The following is a 19,469-nucleotide window of genomic DNA, read 5'->3' as shown; positions in this document are numbered from 1 at the left end:
AAATCCGGGAACTTTTCTAACGGTGAAAGCGGCCCCGGCGCCCACCCAGCGTCGAATAACATGGCTACCTGGGGGAAACCCTGGGGGGTAAAGGCGGTTAGGGGCGTGATGCTGATCACATCACCCCCACTCACGACCAGATCAAGAAAGTGTGGGGCGTTACCCCCACACCCCCTATACGCCTTCATGGCGTGGTGCTATGCACAGGGGAACACTTTATCTTTACCTTTATTTGAAACACTCACTATCTTTATCCAAGGCTCTAACTGCTTCATCAATCCCAGCTTTATATGCAGGAGTGGAAGAATGTTGTTTTTTTTCCCTGTCAACCAATGGTTCATTAGGGCTCGCCTGCATCTTTGGCCAATGCGAGGGCACCTGTTTTCAAATTTTTCTATCATTTTGGAAAACAGATAGGATATTCCAAAATCTGAAAAATTGCTTAGATTTCCTTCTAGATCATTCATGTGAATATTAGTATTCTTTACTTTTTATTAGTTTTTCTTGTATGTACGCATTGCTTGCATTATAGAATTATTTTCCTGTAGTTTACGGTTATTACAAGCATAAGAAAACAGTTTTTCTTTGTGACGTTTCAGGAGAACACACGCTCCTTTCATCAGACATTTATTTTCATTTTGACTAAAGATACAGTTATAACAATGGTTAGTAATTTTTTTAAACAAAAAGAATCTGTTATATAATGGATGTTGTCAATGTTACATTGTTGTAATATAGCAACTTAACTGTGAAAAAGCAGTCTGTTTTATTTTTATTTCAGATTTTTTTAAAATTATGAATCCCAAATATCATCAGGTAATTCAAATTCATCATTGTTTTCACAAAGTCTCTTGATGTTTTCTGTTACATTAAATTTTAAAGATGGTGGCTTACTCCATTTGTGAAAAAGAAAACTCCATACTGGATCTATGTTACCATTTTCATTATTTAATTTATTCCAGTGTTCTTTTTTCTTATGCTTGTAATAACCGTAAACTACAGGAAAATAATTCTTTACTTTTGCTGGGGTGTAGATATTCACATTAGTTTCGTTTCTATAAAAGTCTATTAAAACTACTCAGCCCTACTTTTTATTTTTGGTGTGGTAGGGATGGTCACTGGAGAAATAGGGCTCATATTGGAGTGGTTGGTAGGTTTTATGTGGGTGAAGGTTGCAGCATCCATCCCAACTTTCAACTCCCTTCCCACCTATCTCCAATCCCAGCCAAGCCACAAAACTTTTATTTTGTGTGGTGTTTACTGATTCCTTCCATTTATATCAGTGTGTGTAGAGAGGGGGGGGGGTTGCAGTTGTTGTTGGTTTGTTTTAATGAACAAGTTGATCTCTCCCTCTCATTATACTTTATATGCTAATTTTATAGGTGGATATGGGTTGGGTTCAAAATGATTTAAACATCAGTGGCTTTTTGAAGTTTGCGATGCCTAATACCTCAAATGAACCAATGAGTGATTCAAGTTATGCCAGGAGCACAGCAGTGGATAGCAGAGGAGATCCGTTGGAAGCATATCTCAGAAACAAAAGCCAAGTGGATGCACCTAGTGGAGATTCTTTAGAAAATGTACCTTTCAGTAATCAACATTATCAAGACTATGTAAGTATGAAATAGACTACGTTCTGTACAGTCTTCATTCATCCCATATTACGTATTATTATTATTAGCAATATACGTTTATGTATATATTAGCTGGGTATTAAATGCAGGGTGTCCGGGCTAGAGGTATACAAAAATACACACATATATTTTAACATCTGCACAGTTCTTGTCCCGATTTTGTACAAAGTAACTCAGAAATTTTTATGTATGCTGGTACACCTCAATGTGGGCACCGTTTGTAGCCCGATAGATATCCAAATGTTACTGAAGCGCATGTCAAGAGTTGACCAGCATTTGAGCCTTTATTAGTCCAACCGATTCAAAACAATGCACTGTCTCAAATTACCCAAATCGTGAACTTTCCTCTTGTACACAGCATCTTTAATGAAGCCCCATGCAAGAACATCTAATGATGTCAAATCTGAGGATTTCAGTAGCCAGGCAGTTGGGCCCCCCACTTCCGATCCCATGTTCAGGAAACGTTTCATTCAGAAACGTGTGCATGCATGACAACAGCACGATTGATCGTACATGTGGACTACAAAAATCTGGGATTGACTGTCTATCGACTGAGCTTCACTTTAAGACAACGTAAGGAGTAGTTTTCGCATTATAAGTAGTAATTTGTGTATAGCTATAACCTGGACACCCTGTATATAATTCATGTTTAAAACACCCTGTTGTGTACTCATATACTGTCCAATTAGCAATTAGCCTGTAAAGGAATGACGATTTCACAGCTGATAGCACACTGAAGTGGTAAGCAACATTTGCACATATGTTTGTATACCATGCGATATATAGGTTATGGGTTATTAACATTAGAAAATGTTCCACTTTCCAGTTAACATCTTCATTCTGGTAGTGGCGGTGGTAGTGGTAGTTACAACATTTTAATAAAAGTTCTTGGGGTGTAAGGGGTGACCTTCCACGTAGGCGCTCAAAAGTCAACCTCACTTCCACATAGTACACCCTGGACTGCATTTTGTAGACAAACAAGGCTCTGGCGACTGACACTATGGCCAGTATAATTTTGTGTGTGTTGTCCTGTTTTTCTGTCCTTATGTGTGCTGAGTGCCCGTTTACAGCCTCAGCTTTTAACGGAATATTTTAGGATTTTATTTATGCAACAATAGAGTTGTTATTTGTAACGGTAAGGGGCTGGACCCCGTATAATGTCACTGGTACAAAATAGTCTAAGTGCTGACGCACCCAAAATTTTAAACTCAATTAAAAATCAAATGAAAGTTCCTTATGTTGTTATTCCATTCATGTAGTATCTTATAATTTTCCTGTATAGTCACGTACTCTGCTACATTTGTCTTTCTTCTGTGGAGTTAGGTGATAGATCAACATTTGCTAAACCTCACCCAAGAATAAAGACTAATGAATTGAATTGAATAGTTTAATAGCATGGCTTTATCATGGGCCCAAAATCCCACACACAACATCAGTGTCCATAAACTGTCATCAGGATTAACCAATAGGATTTGTCAGTATGCCTTTGTTTACATTGATTTTGTTGTTAAAGTAGACAGAGAATAGTTGCTGTATTGGTTTCAGTAAAAATGTCAATATGTTGCCAGTACATCCATGCTGTGATATCTATTAAAGTGTTTCAGGGTGTAAGTAGTGACACTTTCTAAAGACACCCAAACACACACTACATTTTCCAGACTACCAATGCCCTGCTGTCTGGATCCACAGTCTGTGGGACTCGTGTTTTGTCATTCATATGTGTTTGTCCCTGTTGTGTATTCAAACTAGAGTTGGAAGTGGTCAAAAAAAAACTGCTTTTTTGGAAAGAAAACTGAGTTTTTTCCACGGTTGGTTGGGCTTTTTTCGGCTTTTTTTCACAAAAGTGTCTCAAATCAATGAAAATACAGGAGGTGGCAGTATCTTTCCTGTTCCATGGTTTTAGTTTATCTCCCTACTGTAAAATACACACTCATTTCTAAATATAAAATACAATTTGCAATATGAAATTCATAGCTAGATATAAACAGTGTTTTAAAAAAGCTGGCTTTTTGGAATAGGCTGTTCTTTCCGAGTGTTATCTTCATATTTCGGTAGGCTTCTTAAATATATCTATATAGTACAAACATATTCACATAACTAGAGTAGTTTTGTATGTGTTTTTAATAGAACCTAATAGTATGTATAATTTGGTTAAATGCCCGTTAAACCTGGTCACGGAGCAACTAGTGATATATTTTCGCCGCTCAACTTTTGTGAGACCACAGCCCAGTAAATTTCTTACAAGTCGATGCCCTGAACTCGTAAATACATTTCTGATCTTTAAAGTTTATATGGAAATTAATATGCACCCTTACTTAATATTAAGAATGTATATCAACTATGTCATAATCATAGTTCAATTATGTATAGACTTGCTGTCAAATATAAAATTAGATTTAAATTAGTCGTCAACCCCTGGGTTCTTACCGAATCATGTTTTGTTAAAACAAAGTTTTGAAGTGACAAGGGGAAATGATCCACGCAACAAACACTGCACTAAAACTGATGCAGAAGCAAATAAGACTGGCTGTAAATGGCTAAAAAAAAATATATTTAAGAAATCTGGACTGGACCTACAGTTTGAAATGAGATCCGAAGCACTCTGCCTCCACTGAGGATTGAACCTCAGTCTCCTTCTTATTACAAGGCAACAGGATTACTTTATTCCACTCCAGAGGCCCATTCCTGATTATGAAAGGAACCTTCTATCAAAAAGCCAGCCTTTTTCCAACAATACTTGCAATTTGTTCTCTGTGATTTACAGGCTAAATTAAATCTTAATGTCTCATGAAGTAGCTAATAATCTTGTTAAGTATAGACAACATTCAGACCAAAGCAACACATGACAGTGGGGGGTGTCACAATGTAGTGACAAGGGTTCCTTCAATCTAAGCAAGCATCCACCACACATGCACAAACAAGACCTAGGTGACATTATGTGCGCTATTGAAGGAGCTTTCAGACTAAAGTTACAGATGATAAGCAACATAGTCTCATTCAGTGTAAAGCAAAACATTCACCGTGCATGCAAGAACAACAGACCGAAGCGGCATGATATTGAGAAAACAGTATAGTCCGAGCAACATGCACGTGACATGTTTAGCTCTGTCGCACTTCGGGTCAAAAGGTTGAATGGATTACTGAGGGTCTGCTTACACATGTCACTTGTTGCTTTGGTCTGAAAGTTCCCTGAGAAAACAGTAGAAGCCAAGTGACAAGTGACACTTGTAGCTTATGTTGCTTCGGTTCGAAAGGTTACATTTACTTCTAAGGTTTGGATTCCAAGAGCTACGTGTCGCTTCCGTTGCAAAGCTCAGTTACATTCATGTAACAAGTATACTTCTGCATATGTGTTGTGAACATTAAAGATTTATAATTGTCCCGAAACATCAAATATTTTGATATTAACATTTGTTTCATATTTTATGACATCAACATTTAAATGGAGAGACAAACATGTAAACGGTTGTTTTAAGCAGGGGTGCCCACAGGGGGGGATTATGGTGCAGGCTGAGCCATCAAGATTCTTGGGAGGGATTTTTTCCCTTCAAATAATGTAAAATTCGACATTTATATATTTTTCCAAAATATATGTAAAAATTTGAACCTTAAATGCACCATATTTAATCCATTAGATGAAGAAATGAAAGTGTTTAAGGGCATTTTCAAAGGAAGAGGGAGGGAGAAGGATATTTCTTACAAACAACTCTTACATACACTTTAATTGACATGTAGGTTCTGGGGGGATTCTGAATTAAATGTTGGGGGGACAGTATCCAATTCTAGGTCTTTGATTATGGTAGGTATTTTAGTTAGAGGTGCATTGAGCATTACATTGAGGGGGTATCCAATTCTTGTGTATTATTATTGTCTTAGACTGTTGCGGAAATTCTGGTGTGAAGGCTGAGAATTGTTTTTTTAAAGGAGGCCATATCCACTCTTCAATATAAACAGTAAGTCTAATATTGGCATGGAAATTTCAGTGGTAGGATTGAGTACTAAATTTAAAGTGGGAGATATGAAGCTCTTGATAAAGTGTTAAATCTTAGATTGTCAAGGGATTTCTGTAGTGAAGAGAGAGAGTTTGAACATTAAATTTTGGAGACTGTATTTAGCGATATTGTATGCACACGTTTTCGACCCCGAACGTGCCAAAAGAGAAGCTGGAAAAGACTACATATCTCTTTCTTTCCTAAGAAAATATTGACACCCCATTAAATTAATATTGTTGAAAGCCTGCAAAGGAAAGGTGTTAAGGAAAATTTCTTGCTCACTTCAATTGCAATAATGTTCTACAAGAATGCGTGTTTGGCGATTTACTGAAGTGAATGTGAAGTTTAATACTCTAGCTCCATTATAAGAGACAAGCGACATTCTCGATAGTCATTAATAACATCACTTCTTAAAATATAATGCATAGTGTTGGTATACTGCTTTTAAATTTAAAGCAGGTGCATCATTTGTAACAGGAAGCTAAGGAAAAAGTTACTTTCGGTAGACACACTGTCGTAAGTAGGGATTATGATATGGATTGAGAATGCAAATGATATGATTTGGGGGAATGCATGATCTGATTTTTGGGGGGCGATGCACCATTGGCCTTGGACTGGATGGGCACCCGTGGTTTAAGTCCATTTCATGGTCAGATGTGCTCATCAGGACTACATGTTTAGTTTTACTCATAGCTTACCCATGCCATACAAGAAACTTACATACCGGGTAATGGCTCTCAGGCCCACACTCTTTTTATCACTAAAATTCAAAAAACCATTATATTATTGAATCTGCTTCCTTTGCTGATTATATATGTGCAGTTATTTATTATATTATATTATAATAATTACAATAATTACCATCAACTAATTGTACACTGCCACCGGCATGAGGATCTCGAATGAAACTCATTTAAAGATGGAGGCTGATACGCTTTTGTCTCCTAATTACATTACATTTATGTTTTTATGAACAAAAGTAATACAGAATTATTGGGAACATCCTAGAGAACAATGTAATTCATTTTCAAACAGTTGAAAAATCTAAAAAATAGAGGTGGTGGGACTGCAAGCCCCCCCCCCCCCCTTTCATCGGTAAGCTAGGGTTAAAATTGCATCTGAACCACTATGCAATATGTGTCCACTGGGATTGGCCAATATCTGTCTCTTGGCTGCTACATCATGTAAATTTTTGTAGCTAGTTGTAAAACATGTCACTACAAACCTGTAAACTCATTACAGTAACTTCAAGTGAAATAGGTTAGCTGTAATTGGTAAAAAGCCAAAATTTCCTGTTTTTTCCCCCCCAAAAAAGCTGGCTTTTTATCATGATTCATCCTCACCTTAGCGATTAGTCAAAAGTGGCAAAAGTAAAAATAAATCAAATCATTCATTCATTCATTCATTGATATTAGGGTTTTCCTTTCTTTGTGTATGCCTGTTGTGAAAGCTTTGTTGTATCAGTAAACCTTTGTTGCATGAATAAATCATTTTTACGAGGGTAAATCAAAAAGTAAAGGCAATTTTCGCATAACATCTTTATTTCCACACAAGAAGAAGAACTGCACATATAACTTTTCCACATATGCCCCCTGCATGACAATGCACTTTTGGTATCATGCAATCAGCTTCTGTATCCCAACTGAGATTTTTGGTTGCTCGCGAAGCCACGTCTGCACTGCCTACTGGACCTCGTCATCTGACCTGAACCGGCAACCGTGCAGTGCCTTCCTCAAAAGGCTGAAGATGTGGTAATCCACCCAGTCATACACCTTTCGTTGAGTCATGGTGCTTGCTCCATACTGAGCTAACAACCGACGGTGGATGTCTGCCGGTTTAACTCCCTCCGACCACAGAAAACGCACTATGGCACACTGTTCCTCGATGGTGCATTCATGGAGTAGTGCGTCCATACGTGTGACCTTTTTGCTCCACGACACTCGACTGAATGGGGCAGTGATGGATATTCCTACTTCCACGTCACTCCAAGTATACACATGGTGATGTCATACACACCCAGTCTTCGTTTATTCCTGCAAAAACACAAAATTGCCTTTAGTTTTTTATTTACCCTCGTACATAAACAAAGCTTTGTTGTATGACTAAAGATTTGATCTATGAATTTTTCCACAGCACATAGAAGTTGGAGGTTTTGAAGAAGATACTGTACTATTGCAACTGAAGCAGATGACATTGCCACAATACTGTCTAAACATTCTAGTACACGTTGTGCCTCATTTAACATCCAGCGATCAGTGCAAGATGAACGAGATGATCCCCCTTACAGCAGACACTATCAAGCTCCTGTGCTCCTGCGTAAGTTCAAGTTTATGGACGAGCACAGATTCCTTGAGCTTAGAAACAAGTGATCTCCTAAAAGACATTTGCAGGATTTTTGGAGAAACTTTAGATTTCCACAGAGCTCTTTTCACCGATGGAAGTTCCGATAGTAATCAGTATGTACCTTATCACAGACTAGCTTATTTACAGGTATTGTTTTTGATCAGGAAACTGATAAAGTTAATACCGCATGATCAGGCCGAAATGGTCATCCCGAGAAACTTAAAAACTGCGCTAGCTGCAAGTGTGTTTGATTGCGGTGTATTTTATTTCTATCCAGATATTCATGCTGATATTTTATCATATGTTGAAATTTTCCATGAAGAAGCCATGAAATATTATGGTGACATTTTGACTGTGTTCAAGGCTATCAAATCGTCAGTTCTGTTCTTAAGGAACTGGTCGAGTTATGATGACGTTCAAGTCTTCACTGTTCTGCAACAAACAATACCAAGTTTACCTCTGCATGGCATGCTAAACGTAGTGACGTACTGTGTGAACATATGTGTAAATAAAATGTGCAAATGGTCCTTGGAGGAGCAGGATGAGAAGATTGTAACAGAAGTTATCTTACGATTGTTGGCACACCACAACGTTGACATACAAGAGAAAATGTATGAAACCTGTCACGGATATGTGAAGGCACTTCTTGGGGTGGAGCAGGCAAAATACACAACTAGAGTTGGAGCCGAACGACTGAAGTTTCTGTTCAATCGGACAGTTTTAACAGAGATTATTTGCTACGGATTGTGTAGCACACATCCACAGGTAAATAAATTTTATGTACTTTTCTCTTTTGTGTTAATTACAATATGGAAATTGCCTTAAATTTTTATCTTATTCATTTGATCAGATTTGTATCCCTGTAGTACAGAACTAGGTTTCATAATTAAAGTTCCTCTAGGAACTTACCTTCTAGAGCCTGTTCAGCATCAGATTGCAGTGAAACTTGGTGTAGAGGCTATGAAGACCATGGGGAGGCGAATAGTGATGAAAAGAAATAGTTCAAATTTTACCACCAGGTAGAAATATGGTGTTTAGAATTAAGTTTCCCCTAGTAGGAGCCCTCTGGAGGCCGTTCAAAGTAACAGATTGTGGTGCAACTTGGTTTAGAGGCTATGGAGATGCTAAATGCTGACAAAAAAACTTCAAATTTTCACCACCAGGTGGAAATGTGGTGCTGAAATAACACCAACCAGGAATCGGACATTCAAAACTTTATTTATAGTTTACGTCAGTACAGCGGTGTTCAATTTGCACATTTTCAGTGCGAGTGACCCATTGGAAATGTAAGACAGTGTGATCAATGGTTGCACGAAGCAATTTTTGGGATGTTGTTCACTGTGCACCAGATTTCCATCTGGTTGTGAAAATTTGAACCCTTTTTTTTTTTCTTTCTTTCTTTTCAGCAATCACTTCCACATGATCTCTATAGCCTATATACAATGTTTCGAATGGGCTCCAGTGGACTCTGCGTAGGGTTCTTTAATTGACCACTTAGTAAAATCGTTATATGCAAATTCTACAGTGCCTATAATTGCATATTTCAACTGTTAATGCTTATTTCAGATATTAGCGCCTATAAATATCTAAAATGTTTAAAAATTGTGACAAAATAAAGTGCAAGCTGCAAAATATGTGTTTTTATGGATTCAGGGAACACAGAAAAGTACTTCTCCTCCTTTTGAAAACTAGAACGTACAATTAATATTCAATAAACACGAGAATAAAGAGTCACCATGCCCTTGATGTCATGATCAATGTGCATAGTACTTGGTAACTACATCCCACACCTTGAGAGGAAGCCTGTCCATCATTACTTTTGCCATATAGCTGGACCAAGAGCATTGAACAGCCAACCCACAATCTCGAGACCAAAGAATCCCAGTTTGAATTCTGAACATATCTGTTCCTTCATGACTGCTCCACCATCATGAACAGATATTTTTTCTGTTTTGAAAATGGGATAAATAAATAGTGTAGTGTTAAGGGAGAATTCACACCGAAGAAACACGCAACATGCAACATGAAACACGTGTCGCTTGGAAGCCAACACTCAATAATCAATGCAACCTTTCGAACCGAAGAGACACAGCAAGATGCACGTGTCGCATGTCGCTTACATGCCTCTCGGACTGGGCCGTTTTCTCAATACCGGGCATTGTGTTGCTTCAGTTTCTTGTTCGCGCATGCGCAGCGAATGCTTCATTCCAACGAGCTGTAATTAGACTCTAGAAGAGAGCCCAACCAGCATTATGTTTGATCCTCTAATTTGTTGATATAATAAAAGTATCGATATGTACAATGTTTTAAGATTTAAACATAACGTTCATTTCGCTTTATCAAGTTTTTTGATGCAGTTATCTATCGGCTGTAATTTGCCTTCAACATCGTGAAAAGAGGCCGTGTTTTGGCCATTTACCTGACTGCTTTTATTTGAAAAAGTCAGCTTATGGAGGCACTTTAGTCCAAACTATATTAGTTAACATGGTAAAGTACTCTAGTGCATTGTTTTTCAACCACGGGGCCGCGACCCGATACCGTACCCTCGTATCAACTATACTGAGCTGTGAAATGTTCTGCTGAAACTGGTTGACAACTATCATAATCCCAATATCATATTTGAGTTGTGAGTTTTCGTTTTTTAAGTCCATTTTATGCACAAATAGACTAATCAGAACTGGATCTGCCCGGTGCCTCCCCGGTTATCGAACCCGGGATCACTTAATTACAAGGAGACGACGTTACCACTTTGTCTTCCATATTTTTATATTTGTCAACAAATATACACACGTAATCAAACTATTAATACTCTTATGATTATGCTAGAATTTATTTCCAATATTTAATTTCATAGGTACATGTTAATTCATGCATAAAATCTTCAATACTGTAAAGATTTACGAGGAAAATTCTTCGGGTAAGGGCATTGACTTAAAAAGAATACCGTGACATGGTTTCAAGAAGGTTGAGAACTATTTCTTTAGTGTTTAGGTATTCGCTTTATTCAGCCAGAAAAGTCTAGCGTATACAGTTTGATTTCAGTGCATATTATTTCTCAGTTTTCTCGTGCACAACATGCCTCTCCCAAGTTTCAATAACTTGCACAAATTTTACAACGCAGTTTACATGTAACAATGTCTCTTGTTACGTTATTTTCGGGTGACTAATAAACTGATTAATGCAATTATATCGGTACCATCATGCAAACTGAGCAAAGAAACCAGTGTAGCTTGCCGCGTGCATCTTGTCTCTTCGATGTGAAACACTCATGTTGCATGTTGCGTGTTTCTTCAGTGTGAATTCTCCCTAATATGTAACACTTTTTGCTTTAAATAAAAGAAATATATATACAGTGTTCTCAAGAACATGTTTAGACGTATTAAGCTCAAAGTAGTATCAACTTAAGACTATTTGTAACAAATTATGTAGCTGACCTCAATGTTTAGCACAGCATGCTATGATGCCAGGGGTCCCAGGTTCGCATTCTGGCCTGGACATGGGTGACTTTGTGAGTGCCCCTTCATCAATTTCATCATATCATCACTCATCTTCATGTTCGAGATTAGCGAAAATTGACAGAAAAAACAAACTAACATAAACCAAATCAGTCAAACTCATATTTGAGGCGTGTGCGACTTACTCACGATGATATAATAAAAGTACTTAAAAAATACTATAAAATGAACTACTTACGATTTGTGAGTATACGTTTTATAAAAAACAACATTTCAAGACAACGTAATCAACGCGACCCGCAAAATCCAGGATTTCGAGTTTAAAATGACGTAAGAGCGGTAGGGAAGTGGGCGGGGGCAGGAGTCTGGCAACTTCTGGCATTCAGCAAGAAACCAAACCAGTCACCACATGGTCATCCGTGGCACGATGTGGGGTGTTAATGCGATGAAGTTTCTAATGATTCATTTTTAGATTCGAAGTTCTTACTAGGGAAAGAAGGGAATATGAAGTTTTATGTGTACAGGGGCCAGTTGTTATGAAATACCTTTTATCCATAATTTTTACCATTACCTTACTCCTTGTCTTTTCTAATTGACGTGGCCATGAAGTGATTCCACTCGCCAAGAAGGGACCAGTTGTGTCTTGAAACGTTGTGTTTTATAAAACGTATACTCACAAATCGAAAGTAGTTCATTTTATAGTATTTTTTAACTACTTTTATCAAATCAATCAATAAACAAATTATGTAAATTTGGTTAGAAATAGCATCATAATTATTTCTTGTTCGTTACAGGTTCACACATATGCAGAAGAAATTCTACTTTACCTGCTCAAAGGACAGCTTTTGATGACAGAAAGATATTGGTTTAAGCTTTTGGAGGTAATGGTTCCATGTTTTCCATTGCTGCAGTGCTATGCAAATAAAAATTCCATGCTTGGACGTTCAATATCAACATTATTCGAGCTTGACATTAGCAAGGATATACCGTTGATGTCTCTTGAAGTAAGTTCATTGCAATAGTTATGTTACTCCCAACCAGTGGTGTATTCTCTAGGTTACCGTGTTTAGCACTGGTTAACCAACTTTTCTCATCTTTTTTTTTATATATTCAGCTTTAATGTATGGAAATTGTTTATTATACAGGATGTCCAAAAAGTCACACAACCAAAATTTTGAACGTACATAAGACTATCTTTTTTGTAGGATAAATTTCAAATATTTTATTTCATATGGGCATTGATTGAATAACATCTTCATGTCTGGCACACCTGGCATTGCCCTCTGACATGCCCAATATTGCCAGTACACCTCGTAATTTAAAAAAAAAACACATTTTTTAAAAAATATGTTTAAATTAACCCCTTAAATTGTACTATAATGCACAAAATGCATAAAAATGTATTGTTCTTTCATTAATTCGATAAATACACATTGGAAATTCAGGCAAGCTACTCCATAGCTGTCTCTTATTCATCTTTGTTTTTACTTCATACAAATATATTTTTACACCATAGTAACTTTTCCCCCACACTGAAAGTTCCACTGCAAGATTCATGTCTCTATCGCGTTTTGTACAAAAGTTACATACATTCAAAATCTTGGTTGCATGACCTTTTGGATACATTGTATATTATAAAGGATGTCTCAAAAATATGGGAATTTTTAAAATCGTAACTTGGCAACACTGCGAGGAATGTGGCACCACATAACGTACAAAATATAAAGTAGGTGTCCTGCCATTCAGTTATAATGGAGCAGTGGAGTGGTGCACAGCTTGCATATGCTGTGAAAGTGAATTGTAACGACAGTGCCATTGCTGCACGTCGAGAATTTCGGCAGATTTTTTCTTCTTCTTCTTCTTCCTAAAGATGAACATCGACCGGCAACAATTGCAGAACTGAAAACACGAATCCATGAGGGAATCAACCAGATTCTTGTGGACATGTTTCATCGAGCAATCACAATGTTCCCCAACGACTTCAGGAATATGTACACACAAACGGTAGCCATCTTCCTGACGTCATCTTCAAAATATGAAGGCTATCTTGTGAATAAATAACATGTTTACAATTAAATACATACCTTATACTATTCATCTCCATTAATACACTTGCTCCGAAGTTGAACTTCGTCTTTTATTTTCCATTTCAAAATGTCCAATAATTTTGAGACATCCTTTACAAGCTTTGAAAGCAGAAATTAAGTGCAGTGTTTAAAGAACTTACAGGACTGGTTTATGTATGCCAATGATTGTTGTCCAACACCCTTCTGCTGACCTGGTTTCCTCCCTTGTTGTACGTGGGGAGGGTGAGAGAGCCGGAGGAATAGTAGGCTATTCCTATTGCTATTTAAGAACACGTTGCCCAGAGTAATCAGTTCACCGCCAGAAACATCGTTGACAAAGAAAAGAGCTTGTTCTTTGTATTTCTGTGTCACGTTTGGCAGAGGCAATATTGCTACATGAAGAGAAATTATCTTGGTACAGAGAAATTCATGTCCAATTTTAGGTGATAATTGAAATTTTATGAAAAATATTGAAATCACCTGAAGATCAGAAGCTGCCAGGCTCCTATTTTTGTTTTACTTGCATGGTGTTTTATTTCTGTTTTATCTAATTAAACTAGATGGAAGTAGATAAGATAATAAATATTAACAATAAATAAGAATTGTTGCGGTAAACGAGGTCTAATTTTCAGGATATGCTACTGCCCCAACCAGGCACGTATCTAGAAATATGTTTGGGGGGGGGGGGGTCCGAACCAAGTGTCTCAGGAATCATAATAATAATAATAATAATAATAATTTTTAAATTAACATAATTATATTATATAATAAGATCCTTAGGAAAATATTTGGGCCTAAAAGGGATGAGGAGACAGGTGAGTGGAGAAGGTTACATAACTTACAACTACATAATTTGTATTCATGTCCAGATATTATTAGAATAATTAAATCAAGAATACTTAGGTGGGCAGGCCATGTGGCACGAATGGGAGAGGAAAGAGGAGTTCACAGGATTCTTGTTGGGAAACCTGATGGTAAGAGACCTGTAGGAAGGCCAAGACGAAGATGGAGGGACAACGTTGAGATGGACCTAAAGGAAATTGATAGGGATGGAAAAGAGTATATAGATCTTGCTCAAGATAGGGCAGATGGAAGGCCTGTGTTGCTACATCCATGAACCTTCGGGTTTAAGAAGGCTAGAGAGTTAGGTTAATATTAAATCAAATTAATATTAATTACAATACATAAATTAATATATCATTATTACACGATTAGGTAAAAAGACTGTAGCTATAAAAATAAAGATATAACAGCATATATTCATTACGTAGCTTACCTTTAGTTAAGATCGGAATAATTTACAAAATAAAAGTGTTCTGGCAATGAAATTAATGTCAAGTAGATGAATAATTGAATATTTATCGAATAACAAAAGTGATATCACATGTAGTTGGAGAAAAATAAGTTTCTAATTATAGAAAGTTCAGAGGAAATTAATAATCATTGATTATGCAACAAATGCTAATATTTTCATTACTTAATTTTAGTACTTGGTAAGTCTTAGGGGGGTACAGACCCCTGGACCCCTCCTAAATACGTCCTTTCTGTTCCTCAAAACCCTATGTTCCCAATATAATCCTTGTCTTCCAATAAGTTCAGAGGAAATTATACAACAACGGCTAAACGAATATATATGTTTCATTATTTAATTTTAGTACTTGATAAATCTTCCGGGGGTGGGGGTGCGGGTACCCCCCTAAATACATCCTTGGTCCTAACCTATTCTCTCAAACTCAGTATTTAAAAAAGACAGAAAATTCACACAAGGCTGGAAAGTACCTATTAGTTGTATTAAACTTGTAAGAGTAACTGATACTTTCTGCTTGAAATGTTGTTGCAAAGAAATTGCATACAATAAATGATCATTAATTGTAATATGATAAGAATGTGAAGGCTTACATGTGTTTTATTTACATTTCTTATATATAGTGTATTTCATATATTTATATATTACAACAAATAGAAAAATGATGGAACAACTACAGAATGTATTGGCTTATCCCTAGTAAATATTAGCTTCACCTTGTTAGAATTTACTAGCTTCTCTTCAGATATATATAATGTTTCCTACTTTCCAGGTTTTAAAAGGAAATTTGCGACTCATGTTTTCGTCTGATCCACTAATAAGGGAAGAAGCTGTACCACGTTTGACAATGTTGCTATCGGGTGAAGAAAAATCCCAGGAAAAATTACCTCATATATCTTCTTTAAATGGTGCTCATTTAAGTATGGTTTTCATTATTGAAAATCAGGTTGATGCCACAACAATGCCTTTGCCTTTGTCGATGTATCAGGTAACAATCCAACTATCTTCTGTTTTTTTTTCTGATATCATAGCTTGATATTGCATTTGGTCATACTTCATAGTATTTTAGTATTGTACCGTATAGTTGTTTCTAAACAAAATTAATTTAATTAAATATTAGGGTCAGTCAAAAATTATCTGCACATTTGTTATAATTTTCTTTAGGTTCACAGTGCTGCTTTATGTGCATGCTTGTTAATAGTGTGTGCATTTGTTGTTATATTATATTTTATATGTATTACAATTATTGTTATATTATATTTTATATTTATTACGATTATTGTTTTATTATTATTATTTACAGCCTGGAAGTTTGTGCCAAGTGCTTGAACTTTTCAGTTCAAAATATGTTGAACCCCATGTGAGAAAATCAGCTCTTAACCAAATGAGTGTCATGTCGGAAGATACCCTTCTGCACAAAGTTTTCTACGAGCAAGGGGGGCTGGAAGCTGTTCTTGATATAATGGAAAGGTGCCTGGTAAGTTAGATGTTGATATTTTCTTGTACAGTGTTACGTTCCCACAACTGCAGGGTGTGATTGGCTCGACACACGCAGTTGCAGAAACAAAGTTAATTTCCCTCAGCTCCTGTATTCAGCATCATGGAAACTCCAAAGGTCCACACTGGAACCATCTCAGGTGGGCAAAAGAAAGATGCAAACCACCGAATATAGGTTTTATCTAGTTTTATTAGGGTAAGTCAATTTGTATACATCGGGATAGATAGGAGCGCGAGACTGAGAAACTGAGTAATTGCATATTTAAACACGGTAACTTCTTAAATATCCACCTAAGATCGTCCTTATGAACTTTACTGACTATAAAAACTTGTGGGGTGTGAGCAACTCAACACTAGGCCTGTAAACAGACCCAAGCAGCTGCAGATATCAATAATCAACTTCCTTTAGCAACGAAAATTTGACGCATTTATACCTGTTTTCTGTAATCTCGAACCCCTGTCTAGCAAGTTATGTAGACAAAATCTGAAGCACCTAGAAACTTGGCATCTGTGGACAAGAAAGCTACTTTCCTGTACCTAGCGAATTACACAATATACACCCTTGTGTTTGGAGCAAAATTGGCTATAACTCAGCACACTTTTTTCCAAAATAAATGTCTGTGCAAGTAGTATAAAAGTAGCTATGTGTTTTCATTCGATTGTTCTTTCTGTAGAAGCTTTTTTCTTAACAATTTGTTTCGAAAATTACGAAGAGCTCTCCCTCATATTTACATATATTCTATAATAATTTGTGATGTGAAAAGTAATTAATAGTTGACAATAATGGTTTCTTAAATATGTACACTTTGCTGTGATTTTTTGAGTTTATAAATTTGATACAAATTTTAATTTGAACAACTTATGTCCTTAAAATTATGTTGAATATGTTCAAATAAAACAAATATCTAGCAGAATTCTTGAAATTGCTTGGATAGTCCATTATTATTAATATTATATATTCTTTGATACTACATATTTAGGTACATGTGCTTTTGATAATACATATTTAGGTACATATTTTATCAATTTTTGTTACATATTTATGTACATATTTTGTACTTTGATATTACATTAAAATCCTAGCTCTAGTCATCACTCATCCCCATCTTCGCAATTAGCTAAAAATGGCACAAAAGTGAAGTAAAATAAAGCAAATCTTGATTTATTACTGATTTTTGCTTGCCTAAGAACAGTGCTCAAAGTGGAGAGATGCAGGGAAATGCTATGGTAATTTGCATAAGCATCCTTCCCCCCCTCCTTCCCATTTACTGCATTGTCTCCATATTGATCCATACAAGCATCCCTGCATATCCCCAAACTTGACACAACTCTTGAGCACTGCTAATAACTACTAAGCTTCTTTCTAGAACTAATTTCTGCTATTTTGTGTAAATATTTTGATACTGATGAAGAAATATTGTCCTTTCAGATAGAAAATGACTTGAAATACTATCCAGATTTTATTATTCCAGCAACATGTATTTTAAAAAACCTAGTCCATCATAATCCCAAACTACGTCAAGAACTGTCTCAAGAGGAAGTAATATATTTTTCACTTGTAAGGGGTAAGTATTCCTTGTTATTTTTTGCTTTGTGTAATATACAGTTTCTGTATGAGAAATCTGTGAAGTCATAAAAGTTTTTATGAATGGAAATTTTTGGCAAATCATAATATATGTGTATTTTTTGTGTTATTTTTCTCTGCTGTTCTGGTACTTTCACCACATAAAGTACAGTTATTTATTTATTCTGTATGGATACAAGAAACACTGTGAATACTATAGTGGAACCACAGGCAAAAGAACCTGCGCAGACCCACGACTCCTGTGCATTGTACACCCATGGAGAGGGGAGGGGCAGAGTGGAGCATGCTTCCTTATGGCCTGAGTTGAACTGATGGAAGGGAAGATGCACGGAGACTTTTGGCTGAAGGTGCTTCTCCTTGTGGTTACTCTGTAAACTACTCTAATTCTTATGCTTAATTCACAATATGTATTTCTTTCTTCTTACACAAACATTCTCGAAAGAGGTGAATGATATTTGTAGTTGGTATATTCCCACATTGCCTTGAAATCGTGTTTTGAGTTTTAAGTCCACTTTATGCACAGATATACAGTAAGGTTGTTCACTTTATATCCGACCATTTTTGACGGGTACTCACCTTAAGAGATACCACGCCGCCACCACCGATCATGTTCTATTGGACCCCCAGCATTGTGGACTATCGCCCGGCATCGCAGCAAGCTCCGGCACAGGACAGGCATGGGAATTCTGTCCCACTCCTCCCTGCAAGCTTTCCATAGACCATCCAGGGTGAGAGGGCGGCGATGTTGAATACATCATTTCAACAGTCCAAATGCACAAAAATCCATTGGACTGGCATCTGGGCTTTTCACAGGAATGTCTTCAAACAGAATGACACAAATTCCTAATTCCTCTGCCATTTCCTGATAAAAACGTAGTGATGTTCTGGCGGTATGACTCGAAGCGTTGTCCATATGGATCAACACCTGGTTCGCGTCCATTCCATACAATTGTGGGATGTCCCTCCTATAGATAGGTGTCAGAATGGAGTCTTGGAAGTATCTGGCATTCACCTTCACGTTTTTGTCCACCTTGCGTATCATCAACTTACCCTCATATCCGAATCCCGTCACAACCATAAAGTCACGAGGGAAACTTTCCCTGCACTGACGAACAAAGTTGCTGCACCCGTTACCGTCAATGTCACGGTATGTGATCGCCCGAATGTGACCACCAGCAGTGAGATGGACATATGATTCATCCATTGTGACAACTTTCTTCCATTTGGAACCTGCCAGGTACTTTTCATACAGTTTCCTGCAGTTCGTCTTACGTTCGGTAATGTAGAAGGTGGTGTACACGGGCCTTCCGCACACACTTCAACCTGAGGCGCTTGTGAATTGTTTTGTTCACAGTTGACGGTGCGAGGTGAAATCTGTGAGCCATATCACGTTGAGTCTTGGCACGCCAATCGACGGATCCCCTTCGCACTACGGGTGACACTTTGCTTGCAGCCCTTCTCCTGGTGGTTTTCGTGGGTGAATGTTTCGCAAGGAGAGCCTGTTGTGTGTAACGGACCACAATAGCTTTCGCAGTAATCACCCCGAGTGTTAACCCATTCTCCCGACACTCTTTCACAATGCGTACGTATG

At 37.1% G+C, this 19,469-nt stretch overlaps 1 protein-coding gene across 2 annotated transcripts in view; it reads left to right on the top strand.

Annotated features, from left to right (window-relative positions):
• Positions 1 to 19,469, top strand: part of ana3 (rotatin homolog anastral spindle 3) — a 74,351-nt gene that overhangs the window by 23,361 nt on the left and 31,521 nt on the right. For both annotated transcript variants that reach the window (XM_083129242.1, XM_083129241.1), the window contains 6 exons: positions 1,383 to 1,613; positions 7,760 to 8,734; positions 12,219 to 12,428; positions 15,569 to 15,784; positions 16,100 to 16,273; positions 17,723 to 17,858. In XM_083129242.1, the coding sequence (XP_082985368.1) occupies positions 1,383 to 1,613; positions 7,760 to 8,734; positions 12,219 to 12,428; positions 15,569 to 15,784; positions 16,100 to 16,273; positions 17,723 to 17,858 (1,942 nt within the window). The remainder of the gene's footprint in view (positions 1 to 1,382; positions 1,614 to 7,759; positions 8,735 to 12,218; positions 12,429 to 15,568; positions 15,785 to 16,099; positions 16,274 to 17,722; positions 17,859 to 19,469) is intronic.

The sequence above is a fragment of the Lepisma saccharinum genome, chromosome 1 (genome assembly GCF_977018435.1).
Source record: "Lepisma saccharinum chromosome 1, izLepSacc3.1, whole genome shotgun sequence".
Taxonomy (NCBI): Eukaryota; Metazoa; Arthropoda; class Insecta; order Zygentoma; family Lepismatidae; genus Lepisma; species Lepisma saccharinum.
Note: the sequence above shows the minus strand (reverse complement) of the source record. Positions and strands in the feature narration are given on the sequence as shown.